The 24412-nt window shown below is 43.1% G+C and overlaps 1 protein-coding gene across 1 annotated transcript in view; it reads left to right on the top strand.

Annotated features, from left to right (window-relative positions):
• The window catches only part of myo3a (myosin IIIA), a 599990-nt gene that overhangs the window by 229946 nt on the left and 345632 nt on the right, over positions 1–24412 (top strand). The window contains exons 5-6 of the mRNA XM_078535585.1: positions 17982–18058; positions 20643–20788. Coding sequence (XP_078391711.1) covers positions 17982–18058; positions 20643–20788 — 223 coding nt within the window. The remainder of the gene's footprint in view (positions 1–17981; positions 18059–20642; positions 20789–24412) is intronic.

The following is a 24412-nucleotide window of genomic DNA, read 5'->3' as shown; positions in this document are numbered from 1 at the left end:
GTCCAATTGACCGAGTCAAAGACTTTTGTGAGATTGAAGAAAACCATGTATGAGGAGATGTTCTACTCTCTGAACTTTTCCTGAAATTGGCAAGATGTGATGATCATGTCAGTTGTCTCTCTGGTTGTTTGGAAGCCACACAGGGACTCTGGAAGTACCCCCTCCACAATTGGTGAAAGAAGATTAAGAAGTAATCTAGCTAGGACTTTGCAAAAGATAAGAGAAATGCTATACCCTATAGTTAAAATTTGACTTGACTCCTTCCTTTGAAGATTATGACCATCACAACATCTCGAAGGCCACTTGGAAATTCTTCATTTTGCCAGAGCCTCACAAATAGGGCATGGAAGGGATCAGTGCATCTCCTCCCTGTTTCAGCACTTCTGTGGAGATATTGCCAGGACCAGGAGATTTGTTATTTTTCATCTGGTTGACAGCAGTTATCATTCCGTCAATCATTGGATGATCATCGGTTTTGGTATCTTGTTTTTAATATGAAAGGTGAATGTTTGTATCTTTTGTTTTGTCTGTTCGGGCTTTGGAAATGCAATGCCATATTGACTAACTGGCTTGCCACAATCATGTGACTCAGCCATGAGGCACTCTGCCTTTGGGGGCAGACATCTTAAGATCAATTCAATAAAGACCTCTCAGAGACACACACTAAAGAAGACTGTTGTCCTTATGCTTGAAACATGGTGTACAGAAGTGAACAAAAAATGGTTTTAAACCCCTTCAAAAGTCACTGAGAACTCAGGACACAGAAAGGTTCAAAGCTGCTAAAAGAAGCTACTGAAAAGAACAAAGGAAAACAGATAAAGGCTGCAAGCGAGACAGTTCAGAAAGGCACACAGAAAAGTACAAATCTGCAGGGGAAAATACTGTTGAAAAAGGGACAAAAGGAAAGCACGCACTGGCTGCAAGTGAAATTACTGACTGCAGAGAAAAAGGACAAAGGAAACACAGACAGAGGCTGCAAGTAAAAAATACTGAGCAAACAATGGCTGCGGTAAATTTTCCAATCCCATCTCCAATAGCATTGAAAAATGATGCTTGGCAAAACTGGCAGCTTTTCCACTCACAATGGCAAAACTGTGAGATTGTAACAGACTTAATGAACAAGCCTGAACTGATAAGACTCCGTCAATACTGCTGGGGAAGGACAGCTACAAAGCGTATACCATTCTAAATCTAACAGACGAGCAAAGCTAAAGGACGATGGAGATTTTGAAAGCCTTGAATCCACATTTTGAATCCTGAGCGAATGTTACATACGAACATTATGCATTCAACACTCGAGTTCAGAGTGAAAATGAGACCATTGAATGATATGTCACAGCAGTAATGCAGTTAGCAGAATCATGTGAATTTGGACAGCTAAAAGATGATCTGATTAAAGATAGATTTGTCCTAGGTGTGAGAGACCCCTCGGTGAGAGCAAGTTTGCTGAAAGATGAAATACTGATGCTAAAGAAAGCGATAGACACGTGTCAAAATGCAGGGTTTGTGAAACAACAGCCAGATCATTTTAGAAGGCTGCAGAACAATTGGCTGACTGGGCAAGTTGTACAATCTGCTTGCAAAACTGGCCAATGAGGAGTCACTGGTGGAGGTGCTCAGAGCCCCTTGCAATATCTTCATTCAGGTTTGGACCAGTTTCACCCATGGTTCAAGCCAACAGTGCAGCCTTGCAGTGTGGGTTAGGAGAATGCCTGCACCTGAGCTGAGAGCACAGCATGCAGTCCAGTGGGCGAAGCTGCCGCCTATCAGTCAGGTGGAGTGGGGCGGAGGTTGGTGGCGTGCTGGGCAGCCAGGCAGCACACTAATCCCTGGTTGCCCAAGTGTTGGTCACCACTCTGAAGCATGCGTTAAGGGGCCTTCAGACTTACCAAGAGAGGTTCTTAGTACACCCATCCTGACCCACGTGTCTCTCTCTTTCATCCTGCAGGAGGAGTACATCAGGAGCATGGAGCCTGGTAACCTAGTTTTTCGCCTCATGGCTTATAGGGAAAGGAGAAGAGAGTGACGAAGGCGCCTGGCTGGGCAGAGGGAGGGGCAGCACCCTCAAGAGGAAGGGGTGGCTGGGACTCCTGTACGTGCCGCTGAAGAGCCACAGCGAACCATCACAAGTCGGTGCATAGCTAGACCCAGGGTCTCCAGACGGTGCCTGTAATTCCTGCAGATGACTGAGAACCAGTGTCACTGAAGACCACACATGTCCAGGGAACTGGTCGGTCACATCTTCCAGCTGCTGCAGGATTTGGTGCCACGGGGACATGGAGGGCATCCACTGACAGAGGCCATGAAAGTGACAACAGCACTCAATTTTTACACCAGTGGCTCCTTTCATGGCTCCACAGGTGACCTCTGTGGAATATCGCAAGCCTCCACACATAGGTGCATCCAGGAGTCACGGATGCCATATTCGCAAAGGCACAAAACTTTGTGCATTTCAACCGGGATCAGACAAGCCAGGAAGCAAGAGCGCTGGGATTTGCATAAATCTCTGGTTTACCACAGTGCAGGGTGCCATTGACTGTACTCACGTGGCACTCAGATCTCCGTGGCAACAAGCAGTCAATTAGGTCAACCGCAAGGGCTTCCACTTGCTGAATATGCAGCTGGTGCGCGACCACAGCAAATGCATCCTGCAGGTCTGCGCATGGTTCCCTGGGAGTACCTGGGAGTATCCATGACTCCTACATCCTTAGCAGGTCTCAGATCCCTGACATCTTCCAGGGTCCACAGAGGCTGCAGGGTTGGTTCCTCAGGGATAAAGGGCTACCTGCAGGGGATGTGCCTGATGTGCCCGTGCGATGGCTTCAGTCTGCAGCAGAGAGAAGTTACAATATGGCTATGTTGCAATTCGCACTTTGGTGGAGCAAACCATTGAGATATTGAAAATGAGGCTCCGTTGCCTGGTCCAATCTGGTGGAGCCCTACAATGCAGTCCACAGAGGGCGTCATGCATCGTCGTTGATAACCTGGCACTGCAATGAGGAGAGCAGCTGGCCGAGGAGGAGATGGAGGAGCTGCCCATCTCCTCCGATGAGGAGGATGTCAACAGGGATGAGGCTGAGGAGCTCCTCGAAGGATGATGGCAATGAGGCCATCGCCTTGTCCAAACAAGGCAGGCACCTCGGGAGACCCTCATAGCCATGATCTTCGGGGAGGATGATGATGACATGCAGTGGGGACACTCCATAGATCCTCACATAGTGCTTGTGAATGTCTGACTCATTTCTGGCTGATGGCACCTTGCTTGTGCTCTGTGAACATGGTCATATCGTGCAGGTGCAGCGGGGAAACTTTAACTTCCCCTGATCCTATGGCATCCTTCATGAGCTGAACCCTTCAGGACCACACTGTCACTGGACACAGATGCTGATGTGTTGGGGGGCCAGCATCTCAAAGGTGCTGAGAGCACACAGAGAGAATGACGGAACTCTGTGCCACCAGCCCAGGACATTCTGGCAGCAATAATAAGCCCCATTGAGGTGCAGGCATGACTGATGTGTCCAGTGACTGTGAAGGTGCACCATCATTGTGCTGGCAACATTGCACAAAGCACAAGGAAGAGGCCTTGGACTGAGACATCTGCCTCTATCTTGTGAAAGAACCAAGCTATCATTTCTGACTAACGCGAACACTGTTCATCATTACAAGGAGCCATTACAAGGAGGGTGACATTGTTGGACGTTTAATTACAATAGTCAACATTATGTACAAGTGATTTACGCCTGTGCTCATGTGATGAGTCTACATTTTCTTAACATTCCTATCCCTGCCACTGTGTCTTGGTGCTCCCCCAACATCCACAGTGGAGGTGGAGGCAGCCAGCTGACTGCTGCACCCTGTCTGTGACGACCTTGACCGGTGCCCTTTGGAGGGCCGGGCCAGCCTGCTTTTGGGGTCCTGCTATATGGCAGTGACACCCTCCTTGGCCTGTGGAGCTGTAGCTGCTGAGGTCACAGGAAGAAGGGGTATGGATGGGCCGGACACTCATGGAGTCACCTAGGTGGATGGCCCTGGGGTGTGCACCTGCTGATCCTCACCCCTTTGGGTGCCTGGCTAACTCCTTGAGGAGAAGGGGAGGCTGGACCCCTCACTGTGACCCACCCGCGCCCCCCCCCCCACAACTGTGGGGGGACCCACACCCCTCTCATCTTGACACTATGGCGTCAGTGATGGAGTTTAGCCTGCACAGCAGTGCAGGGCTGATGTCCTGGACCAAGGTTTCCATGGTGACCTCAGTGCATTGGCATGCCCGCGCTATCACCTCAGACTAAAGTCATCCAGCTGGCCGGCGACTAAAGGCAGACGGACTCCTCCATCATGCCTTGCAATCTGAGGAATACAGTGAACATCACTTCCTGATGTTCCCAAGCTTGCCTTTGCAGCTCCAGCAACTGTGACATGACTGATTCCAGGCGCTCTTCATCTGATTCATACTCAGCAGATTTATGGCCTCCAGCAGTCCTCCGAGTGCCGGAAACCTGGGATATCCCTGCCGTCGCCTGCTGCGGATCGTACAGTGCAGTGTGCTCACCAGATTGTGACCCTAAGGCTATTCTCAAGCTAGGTCCCACCAAGGCTGCTGATCCTCACCCCTTTGGCAGACATCTTAAGATCAGTTCAGTAAAGACCCTTCACAGACACACACTAAAGAAGCCTGCTTTCCTTATACATGAAACAGTCGGTCTCACTTCTGATTGTATGTTGTGGGAGCTTCCCCAGCAACGCATGACCACCTTGGAGTTCTGATTGAATAGTTCTACAAAGTGCTCTTCCTGGCAGGTGTTAATACTGTATCTTTGAGGGGAGTCTTGCCATCTTGATGATCAAATGGTGGTCAGAAAAGACTGAGGAAATTCAAATCCTTGCTGACACATATGCCTTTTTCAAGGCAACTAAAGAGATTTATGGAACCTCAACACATGAACCAACGCAGCTAAGATCCAAAGATGGCAAGTCTCTCCTTAAAGTCTGATCATTATCATCAGCTATGTTTGAGTATTGGAGGAGAAAAGATGGTGACTTTCAGCTCTTGTTTATTTGACTACATTTCATAAATTGTTCATTGGCTGTAAAGCACTTTGACATGCCATGGGTATGAAATAGCTATATAAATGCAAGACTTTTCCTTTCAGGTACAGATGTAAAGCAGTGGAGTGTTAAGAGTGGAATTAAAACTAGTAAATTCTCTTGTTGATGTAAACTTACATCACAGGTTTCTGCTTTTGTAGCAATTATGTATCATGTCCTCAGCATATACCTGTTGGTAAACATTGAGGGAAATGCTTTTTGAATGTTATAGATAGAGCAGCATTGTCATGACTGAGCTTTGTTGCCTAAAATTGTACTGAAAAAATTATGGAAAATACAATCCTGCCAGAATCTTCTTGTTCTTGAAATCTATATTTTTTAAATAAATTATTACATATCTGACACCAAGTACTGAAATCCATGGGTAAAATACCCATTAGATTCAAAGCACCTTAAAGGTTTCATTCTTTATTGCATTATAAGGGGTGATGCAACTGCAGCAGGATGAGAAAAAGTAATCAACGATAGATAATCAAATTGTTAAAAAAAAGCTCTGAACTTCACAAATGCTTGCTCGTGCTTGACTGATGAAATGCATTACATGCCTGAAGGGACTGATTCTGTGATGAGCATTCAGTGACATCATTTTGCTGTACAACAGGAATTCAGTCAGAGCCCACGGAAATGCTAGTTAATGGTCCAGAATTTACACTCTGTAATCACAGACTACATTTAAACAGTTGCTCACAGATAGACTCCTGCATGGTTGCCACAGAGTATTTTAAATGTCACTCTGTCTTAGCCAATAGAACAAAGCATACATTTGTATTTGCTGTTAACACCATGATATGAGAACGATCACATTTTATGTGCTTTTTTGTGACATTTGAATAACAACTGTCTTCAGATTCCACCTGCTTTGCCTTTCCTCACTTTAACATGCAGGCAGCATCTCAGCTATGAGGCTCTGATGACGCACAGATGACATGAGTAGCTGTACATTTGTGTTAAATTTCTGGGACATACAATTGCACTGAGCCAAATATAGAATTGTTGCGTACTTATGTTACATGCTGTAAAAAGCATGAATTCAAATTAAAGATATCATATGTCAGTGGTTTCTTATGTCTAGTTTTCAGCTGTCAGTTTTCTGAATTCTGTTCTAATTTTTGGATGCACTGTTTAATAAGAAATTTAGATGGGTTGTTTGGTTAATCCATTGTTTGGTTAATTTATTTTCTTTTTTTTTTACAAGAAATAGGATTGATTAAACAAATATTTGCTGAACATTTCAGCATGTATTGTTCCACACCTGTGGCAGCACTCTTAGTGAATAATTTCTGTTGCTTATATTGATGTGGCAGATGTTTAACCTCAATCTCTTCATTCACATCTTAAAGAAAACCTATACAGCAAATGTTTTGTTGATTAATGGTGAGAAAGTTAAACTAACTAAAATAGAATCATCTTGACAGTGACAGTAACATCAATTTCAATTCAAAAGAATTATTTCTTTAAAAATCAACTTCTATTACGACCAAGGGTCAAATTGAGGCAAGCTTTAAAATTAGCCATTACAAAATACAAAAAATGATAGAAAGAACAGAGTAGAATAACATACTGATCATCAGATTAAGGATTTTATGTTAGCAGGTTTCAAAGTCCAACAGTCATTAGAGTTTGTTCATTGTGGATGAGATATGGACTATTGGACTATTCTTAAATATTGCCATCTCCCATCATAATTTAGCTAGTTGTTTTGAATTCCAAAGCTAGTAGCTATGGTAATTAGGGCCAAGAATGACTTTGCAAGCCCTTTCAATGGCTTTAAATTGCTACTTTGTTATTTTGCTCAACCACACAGTGAGCCATATTCCAATACAGGGCGAATAAATGATGTAGAAATGGTTATGAGATCCTTGCTTGAGCAGGAAAGGTATTTCAGCTTTTGAAGCATATACAGACAGTTAGCTTGTTTAACAATAGAATTGACATGCACATCCTATTTTAGATCTACCTTATGAATAAATAAACCCAACAGTTTGACGGTGTTATGATGTTGGATTGTAACATCATTCAGTGACAAATTGGGAGGGGCCAATTTGTTTTGAGCAAAGCAGATGTAAACAATCATACCTTTTTTAAGTTTAAGGCGAATTCTGTTCCCTACAGGCCAGTTGTAAAGTTGTTCAAGAGCAGCTGGTAAGCAGGATTCAACAAGCATTAACGTAATACTGCTTTTAAATGAGGATATATTTTCCTTGGCATCGTGACATAACCACACACTGGGCAGAATTTTGCCCTTGATGGGCGAGCGGGCCCCACCGGCTCGGCGGCGGGCGGACAGCTGACCCCCGCCGCTGAAATGGGGCCCACCGGCATTTTGAGTGGGCGGGCCAATTGAAGCCCGCCCAGCAGCCTGCCCGACAGCAAGCGCTGTGCAGGGGGGCAGGGAATCCCCAGCTGTCAAAGTGCGCTCTTTCGCGCATGCGCATGAAACAGCGCACTGCTCCCTGAGACCAAGTGCTGTCTCAGGGAGATTACTGACAGGTAAAAAAACTCCAAAAATAGCAAAATATTAAAATTATTAACATGTCCCCCTCATGTGACAATGTCACACGAGATGGGACATGTTAATAAGAAACACATAAACTTTATGAAACTTTTTAAAAATGGACATGAAACCTCATCCCGTCAATGGACAAGGTTTCATGTATTATAAGGAGCCCGCTGGGGCTCCTGGCCTGCCCGCCCGCCTTAAGGTTGGACGGGCAGGTCTTTAACAATCTTAATTAGCCTGTCAATGGCCTTAATTGGCCATTGACAGGTCGGCGGGCAGACAGCTGATTTCGCTGTCCGCCTGCCTTCCTGAAAAGTTAAAGGGACTGGGATGACGTCGGGGGTTCCTCCCGACGTCATCCCGCGTCATTTTCCTGTCGGTGAGCGGGCCCCGCCTCCAAATTGCCGACGGGAAAATCCTGGCCACTATATCACCTTGATTATATTATGCATATTTTCGGTCCCTGCCACAAACTCCATCTCTATCTCTCTCCTGGGCCACTGAAACTGAAACAGATCTTGGCATCTTATTTGACCTTGAACTGAGCTTCTGACCACATATCCCTGCCATCACAAAGTCCTACTTCTACCTATGTTACCTCTGTAATGTCAACCATTTCCACCCTGTCTCAGCTCATCTGTGGCTGAAACCCTTACCCATGCTTTTGTTACCTCTTGACCATTCCAATGCTCTGCTGGCCAATCTCCAACTTTGCACCCTTTGTAAGCTTTAGCATATTCCAAGGCTCTGCTGCCTTTATCCTAACTCAAACCAATTCACCCATCATTTTTGTGTGCACTGACTTATATTGAGTCCCAATCCAGCCTCAATTTTAAAATTCTCATCTTTGTTTTCAAATACCTCCATGACCCTAACCCTCACTATCACTTCAACCTGCTCCCACTCTACAACCCTCCAAGATTTCTTTACTCTTCCAATTCTGGCCTCATGTGTACCCTGAATTTTAATTGCTCACTATTGACCGCTATGCCTTCACCTGCTTGCACCCTAAGCTCTGGAATTCCCCATCTAAACCTAGCTACTTCTCCAGCTCTCTTTCCTCTTTTAAGATGATCAAAACCTAGCTCCTTGATAACATTTTTGTCATCCACCTGAGTATCTTGTTATTTTGTTGTATCAAATTTTGCTTGATAACATTCCTAATGTAGTTAAGGTAGTGAAATGTGCTATATAAGTGTAAGTTTTATTGCTTTTGATGTATATCTTCTTTGTCGTACCTATTTTCACATTAGATCCAAATTTTGCTGTTGCATTGTCAGCAAAACTATCAAAGTTCGCTGTGAAACATCTGGCATCTGCGCATGCGTGATTAAATGAGGAGATTCAGAAGTTGCTGTCAGTGATTGCCTACTCATCCAGAGAGTGCAATGTTGAAGTCCCAGCAGACACCAGTCTTTAGAATCACTGGACTGATAGGAACTTTCCCTTTTAGGCTAGGATATTACTGTTAAATAACCCTGAAAAGTTCCGCCTTGTTAATGAGGTGTAACTAAAGTTTTAACAGAGTATTAAATCATAACTAATGCTGAACAACCTGCCTGGAAGACAAGTTTTATGTTTGTGTAATGTCAAATTCTTCCATTATTTTAAAATTTCATTTTTTTTAGATATAATTATAATTATCATAAAATTATTTTCTACAAGGTTTGTTTATGAGCTTTCAGTTTCTGATGTGCATGTCCCAATCTTTATTTAGCTCTCTGTGAAATAAGGCTAATCAGTGCATTTTACTTCCTAGTTTGCTGTCTGTGAAAATTCTTCATTGTGATTGCCTCTTTTTTTAATTCTTTCATGCGATGTGGGCATCAGTGGCAAGGCCAGCATTTGTTGCTCATCCTTGCCTTGGAGAAGGTGATGGTAAGATGCCTTCTTGAACCCGCAGCAGTCCATGCAGTGTAGTTACACCCACAGTGCTGTTAGGGAGGGAGTTCCAGGATGTTGACCCAGCAACAGTGAAGGATATAGTTGAAGTCTGACTCGGAGAGGAACTTGACCCAGCAACAGTGAAGGATATAGTTGAAGTCTGACTCAGAGGGGATGGCGTTCCCATGCGTCTACTGACCTTCTCATCCTAGGTGGCAGATGTTGTGGGTTTGGAAGGTGCTATCGTAGGAAACTTGGTGAGTTGCTGCACTGCATCTTGTAGCATCATTACTCTGCTCGATTACATTATTGTTATTGGATGCCTGGACATTCTCATGACGTGGCACCAGATTAAAATTAAAGCTGGGAAAAATGAAATCTTCTCCACAGAGATGACTCGATCTTTGTGGACAGCTTTCTTTGAATGTGAGCACCATAATTTTGCTGCCAACCACAAAATCTGGGCCATTTGTTCCAATGCTTCGTGACTCCTTTAATTATTGATTAGGATTCCATTAACTAAATAAAGGAATGAATGATTTTTTGGCCTGTTTTTCTGTAGTTTCTGGTTTTATGTTCCTCTATCTGAAGTATTCTTTTTTACTTTCTAGGATGACCACGAAGGGCTTGTGTAAATTTTTCGAATGAAGTATAGGTCTCTCAATTAATCCTTCCTCAACCCAATCAGTTATGAAGTCCAACTGAAAATAACAACATTTTTTGGAAATTTCCAGGTGTTCTTAGTAGAGTTGTAGAAGTTCAAGCAGATGGAGCCACCCTGATTAAAAGCAAATCAGGTTACCTGCTACATCTTAGTATTCACGTAGATTTAGTTAGGAATGAAAGACTTTGCTAGACATTAGCATTAGCATTTTTCTATTTGCCAGAGACAAAGAAATTTGTTTCTCTGTTCTAGAGAATGTAGCAAGTTATTAATTCCTAAAAGAAGAGGAACTGCTTTCTGAAGCTGCTTAACTGAAAGATTGAGAGACCGGTGATATTTGACTTAAGGGGCCAGATTTTCACTTACCATTGGTGACAGGAGTGGGTTCAGGCACGATTTAATAATTGTGTTCCCAAAGGGCAGTACTGGATCCCACCAACTCCGAAATGTGATGCAATTTTCAATGGAGGGATAGGAATGGGGTGTGTCTGAACCCACCATGACACCAATTAAGTGACTACTGAGCTAATTGTGGAGCCAATTAAAAGGCCTCATTGAGTCAGATACGGATTTTCAATTGGCAGACATAGAGAATTGAACTTGGCAAGCACACAGCGGGGAGTCATCAGGATTAATAGAGGCACCAGGAAACTCGGATAAGGGATGGAAAGTCATGCTCAGTGGCACAGAGCTCCCATCATTGATGCTGAGAGATGTATTTTGCTCACTAGTGATAGGTTGGATTCCTGAGAGGGGCAGCAGGATATCAGATCCTGGCAGAGGAAGCCTTCTGAACAAACTCTTGGTAGCTCAGTGACTGGAGTGGAAATAGGCTACTCTGGCATTGAGTAGAGCAGCGAAGAGCAGCCTGAGCAAAGGGACCTCCTGGTCAGGAGGAGACTTAAGGAGCTTCCATGACATTGGGCCTACGGCCCACTTGTCAGCTACTCTCCAGGTGACAGAGTACGTGGCAGAGGAGGCAATGACTATCGACACAGATGGTGTTGGCAATTTGCTCTATGCTTAACAATGACCCTATGGCAGTCCCCTACCTCTAGCCATTAAGGTTACTGTCACTCTGAACTTCTACGTATCAGGGTCGTTCGAGGTTCAGTTACAGACATGGGTGCCATTTTGCAGTTGACAGCTCATCATGCCATTAGGCAGGTCACAGATTCTCTGTTCCAGAGGGTGAGAGAATTCATCGACTTTGACACAGACAGGCCGGTGCAGGCACAGAGGGCATTGAGCTTTGCCATCATTGATGGATTCCAGCAGGTCCAGATCATTATCTTTATACTCACATAGCCATCAGGGCACTGATAGATTAGACGGCCAGATTTCTGAACCGAAAGAGGTTCCACTCACACAATATGCAGCTGTAGCTCTGCAATCTGTTCCTGGACAGCTGTCATGATTCCTTTATCCTGCTAGTGTCCCAGGTGCTATATCTCTTCAGGCCAGCTTCCAGCACCTAGAAATGGCAGATGGTGTCGGAGGGGCTGTTGAAGAAGAGAGGCGCTATAACCAGAGCTATCTCCTTATATGAGTCTGCACCGAGCAGACTAGTGGCATATTGAAGATGCGCTTCCATTGCCTTGACTGGTTGGCTGGTGCTCTTTGTACAAGCCAGCCAAGGTTTCCTGTATAGTGGTCATCTGCTACATGTTCCATAATATGTCTATTCAAAGAGGGCTGGAGCTGGATGAGGAGGAGGGAATGACATGCAACATTTCCTCAGAGGATGATGGGGAGGAGGAAGAGGAGGATGAAAGGGATACTTGAGTGGAAACCAGATCCTCCATTAGGAGGAGACCGCTGACACTATTTCAGGCCTTAGGGCGATCAGCGGCATGGCCACAAGGGCGACGCTGATCCATCAACACTTCACCTGAGTGGCTACCAGGCATGGCACATTAATCTCATTTTGAACTTGGAGCACCAAGACAAGTTCCCCAGCCAGTACACACATCTAGATAGGTACACTGCTTCTCACCAATGTGGAACAACAGGTCTCCACTGCCACCATCTCCCCACCCTGCATACCCAACACTCACAACGGGTCCATGGCCCCTCCCCCACCCACAACCTCTTCCCCCTTGGCATTCTTTCTCAGTCACTACCATAATTCATGAACATCTGAGTGCTATCAGTTATAAACACAAATCATTTGAAACACAAAAAAAGCAAACTTCACGCCAGTGATCTATAAATTGAAACTAACCATGCCCACCCCTATATAGTGCTCACCTTTGGCTGAGGATGAGATGGAGGCAGCCATTGTACCTGTATCCAGCTAAGATGTCCATGCTTCTGTCATCACAGCTGACGTGACTGAAGGGGTTCTTCCACAAGCTGCTGATACTGTGCCATTGCAAGGGCAGCCTCTCTTTTAGGGCCTTATGGCAGGGCTGGGTTTCCAGAGTTAGAGGAATATGGAGACAAAGGATCACACCAGTGTCACTGAGGGGTGGCCCATGCATCAGCATCTTTAACTGTCTCTACTTGAATGCTGGACGAGGTCACCAGCTAGGACACAGCTGGCGTCCACTCAGTGCATCTCTGCGCCAATAACAATACTGAGGTTCGATTCAATAGTGAGCCTCACTTTTTCTGTGCATGTCAGCACTCTGCTCGTGCACCCACTCAGAGTGATGCTGCATGCTTTCAAAACCCTGAGTCATAACGGAGCATGTGCACTGCATGGACTCCTCCATTGATTTCCCAAGGCTCTGCAAAGCCTCAGGGATCTCTGATAATCGGGAATTCATTTGCCTCTGATGCCCCAGGCACCCAAGGCCCAGTATCTTCACCCTGCGAAACCTGGCCGTGTGTCCTCCATCCTCCAAAGGGGACCACCCACTGCATCACTCTCCTCCTCCTGCTCACTCATGATGTGATGTTCAGCCATTGCCCTCCACTCTAATGGGCATTGTGGCCCCCATCGAGGTGAGTGTGTCTGTGCTGGTGGTTAGGGAAGAGGTATGGCTTTGACAGTGCTGGTTTTATGGAGTCAGCCCTGCTGAAGAAGCCAGTGACTGTCACAGTGGCTTTCTTTGCACGACCCAGACTGCAGGTCATGTAGGAAAGACAAGAAGAAGAAGGTATTGATGAGAACTTGGACAACTTAACAGATGCAACAGCACAACAAAGTCCAAAGCTGACAGTGATCAATGAAGAACAATATGCATGCCCTTCACCTGATGACAGAGCTATCAAATGGCCCTGCTCTTCTCAACTCCCAGCCCTGCCATCGCTGATGGACTGCCATGATGGCACCTGCATCATGTCCAGTGCCACCTCCTCCATGGCTGTGAGGTGGTTCATGCCTGGCACTCATTGAGGTCATTGAATGCTTGTGGCACTGAATCCTCATCCTCCTGATCATGCCACGACTGCTCATCTCCTCCATCACCTTCAGCCATGCCCTTTTGGTGTCTTGAGGGTGGTTTCTTTGAACAGAGGCCAGGAAGAGAATCTGCTGCCTCATGGTCACAGATTCAGTCAGGACCTCAAGGGAGGCATCAGAAAATCTGGGGGCTACCTGTGCCCATCTGTCCCTTCCAGTGCCATCTTGAACCCCTTGTGCACACTGGGAAGCCACCTCCACAGCAAGTGGCAGACCCAGTCATAGATGTCTCTTGCCTTTTCAGAGGGTCCTCGAGGGCTGAATTGGACCTCCAGGCCACATTCAGCACCACTGATTGGACATCAAACTTGACCCCTGGCCATTGCCATTGTCCACGTGGTCTGAAGACCCCTTCAGATTATCCTCCTTGGAGGAGAAGGGTGCACGCTTGAGGAGATCCTCATTTTCCATAGCTACACCCCTCTGAAGCATTAAGTTGTACAGAGCTCAGCATGCCAACATCATACATGAGGGCCCTGATGCTTTGCCAAATCTACTCAAGCACCATGTAATTCTAATATTCAAAGTAACAATGTCTTACCTGTCAATGTCATTGTTTGGGACAATTATTCCTGATAGCTAGGAGTGGGAAAGAGAAGATTATTTTCTCCATTTTCAAGAAGAGTTCTACCAAAGCCAGCAATGGGATCTTCAAGAGAAGATTAGTATACTTCTTTTTCCAAGCTGATTATGAGAAAGCCCTTCTCCCCCAACCCCAAGATTCATGAAATTGGTTCCACAAGTCAAACTCGAGGGATTAGATTTTTCCTCCGAGGGCGGGAAACAAGAGGAGGGACAGTACATTTGAAAAGCAAATTATCCATTTGCAACTCCAACTTTTTTCTGAATTCCAATTGAAAACAATGTCTATTCCTGAATAAAATGTTGTTCCTGGAGGCCATTCTTGCTCTGAATACATTATGACTGCATAGAAGTAGTTACACTAAAATGTTTATATTAGCCAAAGGACTAAAGTGAATTTTAATATCCTTCTGTTTTTATCTTGTGTTCTGTTGATTGCTTTGAATGTCTTTGCTTAAGCAACACGAGGGAATTAGCTAGGAGGAGCTACTAAGCCAGCTAATGTGAAGGAACTGAATTGATATAAAGTTCAAATAGTAAGAACACTGGTGACACCTCCTGCATTATTGAAAATAATAATGATAAAAGGTATAATTTTTTGAATGGCTTCAATTTTTGAAAATTTCTATTAGTATTTCTGAACACTCAGGTTTATTAATGTTGCATTAAGAACCTTGGTAAAATACATCAAAATATTTCTGACTTTTATTTTAAATCTGTTACTATATAAGTTATTTTTTTCTGGACAATCTGCCTTGTATATTGGAATGTAAGTTTTACTCAGCAAGTTTGTGTTTAATTTTGCCCAGCTTCCACACATTGTATAATGAACCTAGCTCTGCAGGGAATTCATCTGCTACATGTTTCCCCCATGAGAACTCTGCACTCCTTGCTTGTTCCCTGTTTTGGAAAATCACCATAAATGTGCCCTGACAGCAGTCAGTTGATTATCTGCTTTAAGGAACATATTGTGGCATAATCCAATGCAGTATTGCTTTAAGATATCATCTAGCACTTTAAGACGTATGCACATGCTCAGTACGACTGGATGTGCATCCAGACTTAGGTTGGAAGCCATTTTGCGTTAATCTGCTTTGGGTGTTACCGAAGAAAATGGAAACTCTTGTGACTATACATTGTTCGTTACGTTATTGAATTTATCAGATGATATGGGTGCCCACTGAAGGAGAAATGTTTGCAGGTAGGCAGGAAAAATCCAAGCGGGAAGCATTCCCCGTGGAGGTATTTTGAGGAACCTGAAAAGGATTTCCTCTTTCTTATTTCACTATTGCAGGGAATCCATTTAATTTGTAAATTTGGCCCAAAAGCTAATTTTAATGTGTTAAATTTCATCTTTATTGCATTTTTCTGCAGACAATTTAGGAAATCATGCATGAAGAAAAAGACGTTGAAGCTCAACAGTATTTCACAGCCGATGCAATTCATGCTATAAACTGTTCCTTTCCCATTTGTTTTTGTGAGAATTTGTTTGGCAAACTATGGTTTGCTTGGGGAGTGAAGAAGGAGTAAGAAAATGTATGTTTTTCATCAGAGTGGTATCACGTACCAGTGCCGTGATATTGTGTTTCCACAGGGCTTGCCTTAATCCATTGCACACTTGATAAACCTTTTACACTTGCTTACAAACACTTATCTTTGCAGAGGCAATATCCCTCTCACGAAGGCTGGCCACCTGATAGTTAAAATCCACCCACTGTCTACAAAGGCCAAACCAACGTATACTCTGGTGGAGGGGTAGGGTGTACAGGTTCTGATGTGTCGACATTAAACTAAAATCTAACTCAAATAGAAAGGGAACGTTAAGCTAACTCATAAAAATATAAGTTTATTGATATCCTGATACGATGTTTACGAACGATATCAACTCCTAAAAAAAGAATTATTTTCAGTTCTTTGGAGGTTTTATTAACTCATGCTTGGGATGTGAGCACCGCTGGCACGGCCGACATTTATTGTCCATCCTTAGTTGTTCAGAAGGTGGGGGTGTGGCTCCTGCTTAATGTAACTGAGTGACCTGCTACACTTCAGATTGCAATTATGGGTCAGCCACATTGATGGGGAACTGGAGACGTACATGGGTTAGACCGAGTAAGGATGACAGGTTAGCTTCCCTAAAAGGACATTAGTGAACCAGTTGCGGTTTTATAACAATCCAACAGCTTCATGTTCACCATTACCAATCCTGATTTCTTTAACTAAATTCAAATTCACAAACTTCAATTTAAGATTTGATTCCTCTCAGGATTACGAGTCCAGTAACATAGCTTCTATGCTATCTATGGGCAACATCCCTTGACACACCCTCTGAACTGTGCAAAACCTCCTCTGTAACCAACTGTACCCTCACCATCTATTTTATCCTCCTCACTGAAAACTGTTGCCCTCATTCAAGATATCCTTTTGCAAAGCCAACAAGCTACCCAAAAAAGTCTCAATTTTTGCTTGTACACTTACATTAGCTATGAAATCTGCCTTATTATAGATTCCATTTTTACTTGAAACAACCTTTTGAGTGCATTTTATTTTAAATCCAGATTCTACCACACTTGTACTCAGACCTTTGATCAACTGTTTGCTGTAAATGGTGTAAATCAAATTACTGCACCTGTATATTAAGTAGTATGTCAAAAATGATCTGCTTTCCTTTATCCTAGACAAACTTGATCAAGCACAACTTGAAATTATCAGAAAGCAAAAGATGATTTAAAAGAAAATAAACAGTTCAGGATTCATTTAATCAGATTTTAAGTTACAGCCCAAAAGAAACATGATTAAAGTAGATTTGTTACTGCCGCATAGTCAGTTATGGATGGAGAAAGTAAATGTAGTGGGATTATAGCCAAACCCTGCATATTCAATGGATACTCTTCAAGCTTGGCCTTGTTCATGTGCCAAAAGCAGAAGACAAACCAAATAATGCCTTAATTCAAGCTCTATGTCAAAAACCATGCCAAGATCCATCATGAGTTTAGAGAATTCTACCAAGGGTTACAAATATCCTGGATTAGGTCTGATAAAAATCAAGTTGGCAGCATTGCCTTTCAACTTTCATTGGAAGGAAGCACTTGTTGCTGTGGACAATGCCCGTCTGAGCATGATTGGTGTTGCAGGATTCCTGTTCATAGAGTTTAGCCTTGGGGAAGAGGTATGATGTTCAGAGGTGGAAGGAAACTGCAAAGATTTTATTTCTACAGTTGCTGATGTTTCCATTTCTGCAGCATTGTTTTCCACAGAGACAACAACACCAGTGGAAAAAAAAAACCTCACATGGCAGTGGAAACAATACTTTCCATGGAATGCTTTATTTGATTTAAATGAAAATAAAATACATTTTCCTCTATTCCCTAATGTTATCAAAATGTAGTCAGCCTGAATGTAAAATATTGGAATCCATTTTATGCTCACAATTAACTACTCTGCTAATATTAGAAAATAGAGAAAAATATGCCTGTGCCTCTATTGATTATAATTCAGTTCCCTCATATGTTGGTCTCATTGTTATAGAATTGAACAGCACACAGGAGACCATGCCTCCCATCCTACCTGTGCTGGCATTCAGGTAGTGCAATCCCAAAATCATTCCCCCTTAAATGCAAATTCCCCGAATAATATCACCAACACTCAACAGAACCGAACAGGACAATAAAAGGGTGTTAAAATTCATCCAAAATTTCTTTAACAGTTTGATTTTCTTATAATTTGCTGAAACTGTTTTTTTAAAACAGTGAGTGCAGTTGGTCAGAGGAGTGTTTGTAATGCTGTTGGGCTATATGTCAGCTTCATTTCATGATGATTTGGTCTAATTCCTACACTAGGTGTTTCAGCTCAGTTAACTAGCACTCGCCTTCGCTGCAACACATCTGTTGGAACCCCCTTCTGGATGGCCCCAGAGGTAAGTAAGAAAACTCAAAGGACAGCCCCCATATGCATTGTTACCCAACCCTTGAGTGCTGGCTTCCTTGCACTTACATTTCCTTTTATTACTGCATTGCAGCATTTGTTCTTCACAGTTGTTAACACCTTTATGAGTGTGTCAGTTACTTGATTTATCTATTTGAATGATGACAAAAATGCATCAGCTGACAATATGAAGTGGAGAGAATAACGTATTCCCTTAATAGCGTGAATCAATGTAGGAACTGGAAGTGTAGTCCAAGTGTTCCTTCAGCCCGAGGACAGGCTTACACAGTCTGATGTGTTAGCCATAACCCCTTCTCCCTTCATTATTGAATTCAGATGGAGTACCGAAGACTTGTGAGCTAAACAAAAGCAGTTTACCCAGGCACAAAAATATCAAGTCAAAAATATCAAGCCAAGCCACATTTCAATTATATCTGTTGTCAGGCACTACTCCATTACATTTCACTTTCTTGCCTCAGGGAGGAGAGGAATAAACTTTTCTTCAGTCTGAGTTACATAACGTGAACAGCTATTGCTAGTCCAACCATGCAACTAATCACTTCTCTAACAAATATTCAAGGTTTGCAACATTACATCACAAGGAGTAAATATTACCACAGTGTCTTTGTTTTGACATGACGTATATTTGAAAAGTTTTGCAAATGGCCTGCACGTACCTCCTGGACTCATCACACTGACTTTCTGTCCACCTTAACCATCAATTTTTTTCATTGGTTTAAAATGAAAGACCAACAGATCAGGAACATGTGAATCATAAAAGAGAGTGGTTAACAAATTCAATGGCTTGATAATCCACTGTGTAGTGTAATGCATAGCATACCTATTATTATAAATACATATATCTAAAAATGAAATACAGAGTTTAAATCTGTCTCCTTGGTTCTCTTTTTTTACCTACAGGGATAGCCAGGGGATAGAAGTCAGTATCATGTTATACAGTTTTTACCAGAACAAACATTTGATTGCATCCATGTCTCTCACTGGTCACCTTCTAAAGTCCACCATCAACAGCGTAAAACTATTTTGAAGTTAAGCACCATGGCTAAAAAAATTATATTTTTCCTTAAGCCAATAGTTAATTCATTCTCATCCCACATGCCTCTATTGTCTCCTCAAGAAACCGCATTTGGTTTATTTGGTACAATGCTCGACACTCGAAGGAAAGAGCACATTTCAGGAGTCAGGATTTACCTTTGCTCTGAACCTTTGTGAATTCCTATAGAACAAAAAGAATTTGTAATGACCCTGGTAGGGCCTCATTCAAACACCCTTAACACTTTGACCTCTTACATTTCTTACAATGTTAGCTGAAGGCTTCGTCTATGGGCATAGTAATGTCTACGATGCACATCATAAAGTCACAGAAGAAAGTGCCTTCTGCATTCCCTACATTTGCAAATCAGGCAGTTACAGTGTGGCATTCTTCTGTTTAGCACATTCCAACCATAATCTCAAATTTACGAAAGAGCATTTTGGAATTCATTCATGTGTGCTCTTCCCAAAGGCAGACCCTTGGCTCATTGTCTGCTGATGCTTCATCCTGAGCTGTTTTCTTGGCAGTTTTTTTCACTGGTGGTTTGTCATTGCCTTCCATTCTCAGGGACAGGGCAAGGAGGCAGGTCCCTTGTCTTCCTCAGCTATAATCGGAATCAAACTTGTTGGTGTTATTCTGAGCCACATGCTAGCTATCTAAGCAACTAAGCTAACCGCACCACCTCCCCACCAAATCTATTTTGGAATTAAAAGAAAAAAATTGCAGTGTTTATATTATTAATGAATGTGTTTAAGTGTTTGCGTGAAGTCCCTCCTTAGTGAATTTAATAAAGACTTTATTCTATTTAAAGCTTGAAACTTTTGTTAAAAGTTTCATAACACATACTAACATGCTTATTATTAATATTGCACAGCATAATTTCAACCCCAGGCAAGAATTGATTTGACTATCCTATTTCTGTAAGAATTCAATACGGATGCCAAACCTCTTCTTTTTCTAGCTTAGTTACACTTTGCCCTATTATGGAAGCAGTGTAAAAGTGAGCGTAAAAAGAATATTGTGTTCTTTGTTTATAGTAAACCAAATCCACTAACTAAAAACTACAGTTTTTGTATGAGTCAATGTTAAACTAACCAGTAACCAGATCTAAAACTAGCTTAAGATGTAACTCATGAGTTACAACCCAATGAGTTACAACTCAACCAAAGTTACTGAGACTGAAAATCTTTCAGGAACGACCTGCCAATTCTACTCAGCGAACTAGTCCTTAATGATACACAAGAAGAAGGAAAGTCAGGAAGTTCCACAGTGAAGTTCACTTGGAGGAACAGAAATCATAACATTTACTGAAAAGCAAGTCTGCAAAACATTGACTAGCCAGCACAAATCATTTTTTTTGACAACGTGTGTAGTAACTCTTGTAAATTTGAGATTTTCTGAAGGTGAACTGTAATGTTATAAATATTATAGATGTATGATATGAATTTCCAGGTAATGTAAGAGCATTGCTATCAATACTTGTTGGTAACAGTGGATGTATATTTGATTTCCTGGTGATCAGGTAATAGCATGTGAACAGCAGCTGGATTCCAGTTACGATGTACGTTGCGATGTCTGGTCTTTGGGTATAACAGCCATTGAACTTGCAGATGGTAACCCACCACTAACAGATCTACATCCAATGAGGGCACTCTTCAAGATACCCAGGTAATTCAGTCTTGTGCGTATTATGATTGGCTAAACCTAAAAAAATTGTTCACCTGAGAAATGGAAGAATTCTCACCGGTGCAGTAGGTGATTCTTTTTCTAAGCTTGAGGTGAAGCATTATTGGGGTCAAGCTTCAGAAGCATTCACTCTGATCATGTTACACTTGGCTTAGAAATGCCGACATTAATGCTAAAAGAACAGAAGTGTTTTCTCCCTTCACTGACTATCTCTCATTTTCAATACAAATTCCCTCTTATTTTTAAGTGTGAGTATTATACCCAGTGAAATGTGGCTTAACTTAATATCTGGTCTGAAGATGAATTCTGGAGAAAGGAATTACAGAGTGCCTGCTGTTGCTTTACTTAGGGCAGGATTTTCCTGTCAGCCAGTTGGGGGGCAGGGCTCGCTCGCCGACACGTAAAATGATGTGCGATGACGTCGGACGGAACTCCTGACATCACCGTGTCCCATTTAAATTTTCAGGTAGGCGGGGGCTCAGCAAAATCATCTGTGCGCCCGCCGACCTGTCAATGGCCAATTGAGGCCATTGACAGAGTCATTTAAGTAATTAATGGACCTGCCCGTCCAACCTTAAGGTTGGCGGGCAGGCCAGGAGCCCTGGCGGGCAATAGAAAAAGCATGAAACCACATCCACAGGCAGGATGAGGTTTCATGTAGGTTTTAAAAATTTAATTAAGTTTTTTTTAAAAGTTATGGACATGTCCCTACTCATGTGACAGTGTCGCATGAGGGGACATGTCAGGGATTTTTTTTTCTATTTTTAATAATTTGTGCATTAGAGACAATCTCCCTGAGGCAGCACTTAGCCTCAGGGAGATGAGTGCGCTCTTTCATGCGCATGCACGAAAGAGCACACTCTCGGGTTTAGGGATTCCTCCCGCCCGCACAGGGAGCGCATAGCGCTTCCGTGCGGGCGTCACGCTGGGAGGGCCTTAATTGGCCCACCCATGTAAAATGGCGGTGTGCCCCCAATAGGGGGTGCCGATCAAAGGCGTGCCTCCGTGTGCCCACACTTCAACATCCACCCCCCAACGAGGGCAAAATCCTGCCCTTAATTTCTATGCTTCAAAGCATAATGAAATCCCTTGTAAATTTGGAATCCTAATAGCTACAACACTGACATATATGTGGCAATGTGGAAAATTGCCCAGGTATGTCCAGTCCATAAAAAGCAGGACAAATCTAACCCGGCCAATTACCACCCCATCAGTCTACTCTCGATCATCAACAAAGTGATGGAAGGAGTTATCAACAGTGCTATAAAGTGGCACTTACTCGGCAATAACTTGCTCACTGATGCTCAGTTTTGGTTCTGCCAGGGCCACCCAGCTCCTTACTTTGTTACAGCTTTGGTTCAAACATGGACAAAATAGCAGAACTCAAGAGGTGCGGTGAGGGCGATTGCCTTGACATCAAGGCAGCACTTGACCGAGTGTGGCATCTAAGAGCCCTAACAAAACTGGAGTCAATGGGAATCAGGGTGAAATATCTCGCTGGTTGGAGTCATACTGAGCACAAAGAAAGGTGGTTGTGGTTGTTGGAGGTAAACCATCTCAGTTCCAGGACATCACTGCAGGAGTTTCTCAGGATTGTGTCCTAGGCCCAGCCATCTTCAACTGCATCATCAATGACCTTTCCTCCATCATAAGATCAGAAGTGGGGATGTTTGCTGATGATTGCACAATGTTCAGCACCATTCGTGATTCCTCAGATACTGAAGCAGTCCGTGCCCATATGCAGCCAAGCCTGGACAACATTCAGGCTTGGGCTGATAAGTGAAAAGTAGCATTCGTGCCACACAAGTGCAGGGCAATGATCATTTCCAACAAGAGAATCCAACAATCTCCCCATGACATTCAATGGCATTACCACCACTGAATCCACCATTATCAACATTCTGGGAGTTACCCTTGACCAGAAACTGAACTGGACCAGCCATATAAGGAGCAGGTCAGAGATTGGGAATTCTAGAGATTAACTCACCTCCTAACTCCCTAAAACCTGTCCACCATCTACTAAGCACAGGTTAGGAGTGTGATGGAATACCCACCACTTGCCTGGATAAGTGTAGCTCCCAAAGCCCTCAAGAAGCTGGATACCATCCAGAACAAATCAGCCTACTTGATTGGTACCCCATCCACCACCTTCAACATCCACTCCCTCCACCACAGAATTACCTCCACAGTGGCAGCAGTGTGTACCATCTACAAGTTGCACTGCAGCAACTCACCAAGGTTCCTTCAATAGCACCTTCCAAACGCATGACCTCACAGTCACTGAATCAAAATCCAGGAACTCCATCTCTAACAGCACTGTGGTGTACCTACACTACATGGACTGCAGTGGTTCAAGAAGGTGGCTCATCACCACCTTCTCAAGGGCAATTAGGGATCAGCAATAAAAATGCTGGCCTAGCCAGTGATGCCTGCATCCTATGAAAAGGACGATAAACAAAAAAAAAAGCAAATTCCTGTCAGTATCCTGATATGTACCGACTGCTACCAAGACTTGTTTTTCTCTCCGGGGTGTCAGTTGCTGTCTTGTTCCATTTTAACATTGTTCTATTTAATGCTTTTCGCTCTTTCTGCCAAATACACATATATTCTACGATGTTTAGCTTCCCAGGCTGCTTCCAACATCATGAAAAATTTGGAAATGCCATTTGCACAGCTAAACATACGTGACAGGTGAAATCTATTTTTGCTAACAGTGGTAAAAAAATGAAGCAAAGGACAAATTTTATTGCAGGAATTCTTCATAAAAATGCATGGAAAGCATTTGTTATGATCCCCTTAGAGACTGTTAAAAACAGAAGAAATAAGAGCAAGAGTAGGCTATTCTACCTGTCGAGCTTGTTCGGCCATTCAGTAAGATCATCGCTGATGTGATTGTGGCTTTAACTCCACTTTCCTGCCTGCTCCCCGTAACCCTTGACTTCCTTGTTGATGAAAAATCTGTTTAATTCAGCCTTGAATATATTCAATAACCCAGCCTTCACTGCTCTTTGTGGAAGAGAATTCCAAAGACTAATGACCCTCTGAGAGAAAAAAAAAAATCCTTATCTCAGTCTTAAATGGGACACCCATTATCTCTAAACTGCACCCCCTAGTTCTTGATTCCCCCAGGAGGGGAAACATTTTCTCAGCATCCACCCTATCAAGTCGCTCAGAATCTTATGTTTCAATAAGATCAGCTCTCATTTTTAAAAATTCCAATGAGTATAGGCCCAACCTGCTCAACCTTTCCTCATAAGACAATCCCTTCATCCCAGGAATCATCTTAATGAACATTCCCTGAACCGTTTCCTATGCAAATAACCAATATGTTTTAAGAAGAGCTAAATTTCCCAGCAACGGACAGAAAGAATTGAAGGACAAGTGTTCACTGTTAAGACTATTATTGTAGCAAAAAGACTAAAATGAACATAGGTCAAACATTAACAGGCAACTAAGACAACTAAATAAAGAGAAAGATGAGTTTCATATTCATTGAATAACACAACCCCAATACGTCTTACAAAAAACTTTTACGTAATGCTATGCCATTGGTCGATATGTAGCATTACAGAAATAGTCCCGAGGTCACTCCCAGCTTGCCAGTGG

The sequence above is a fragment of the Cetorhinus maximus genome, chromosome 3 (genome assembly GCF_964194155.1).
Source record: "Cetorhinus maximus chromosome 3, sCetMax3.hap1.1, whole genome shotgun sequence".
Taxonomy (NCBI): domain Eukaryota; kingdom Metazoa; phylum Chordata; class Chondrichthyes; order Lamniformes; family Cetorhinidae; genus Cetorhinus; species Cetorhinus maximus.
The sequence above is the reverse complement of the archived record's forward strand: the minus strand, read 5'-3'. Positions and strand labels throughout refer to the sequence as shown.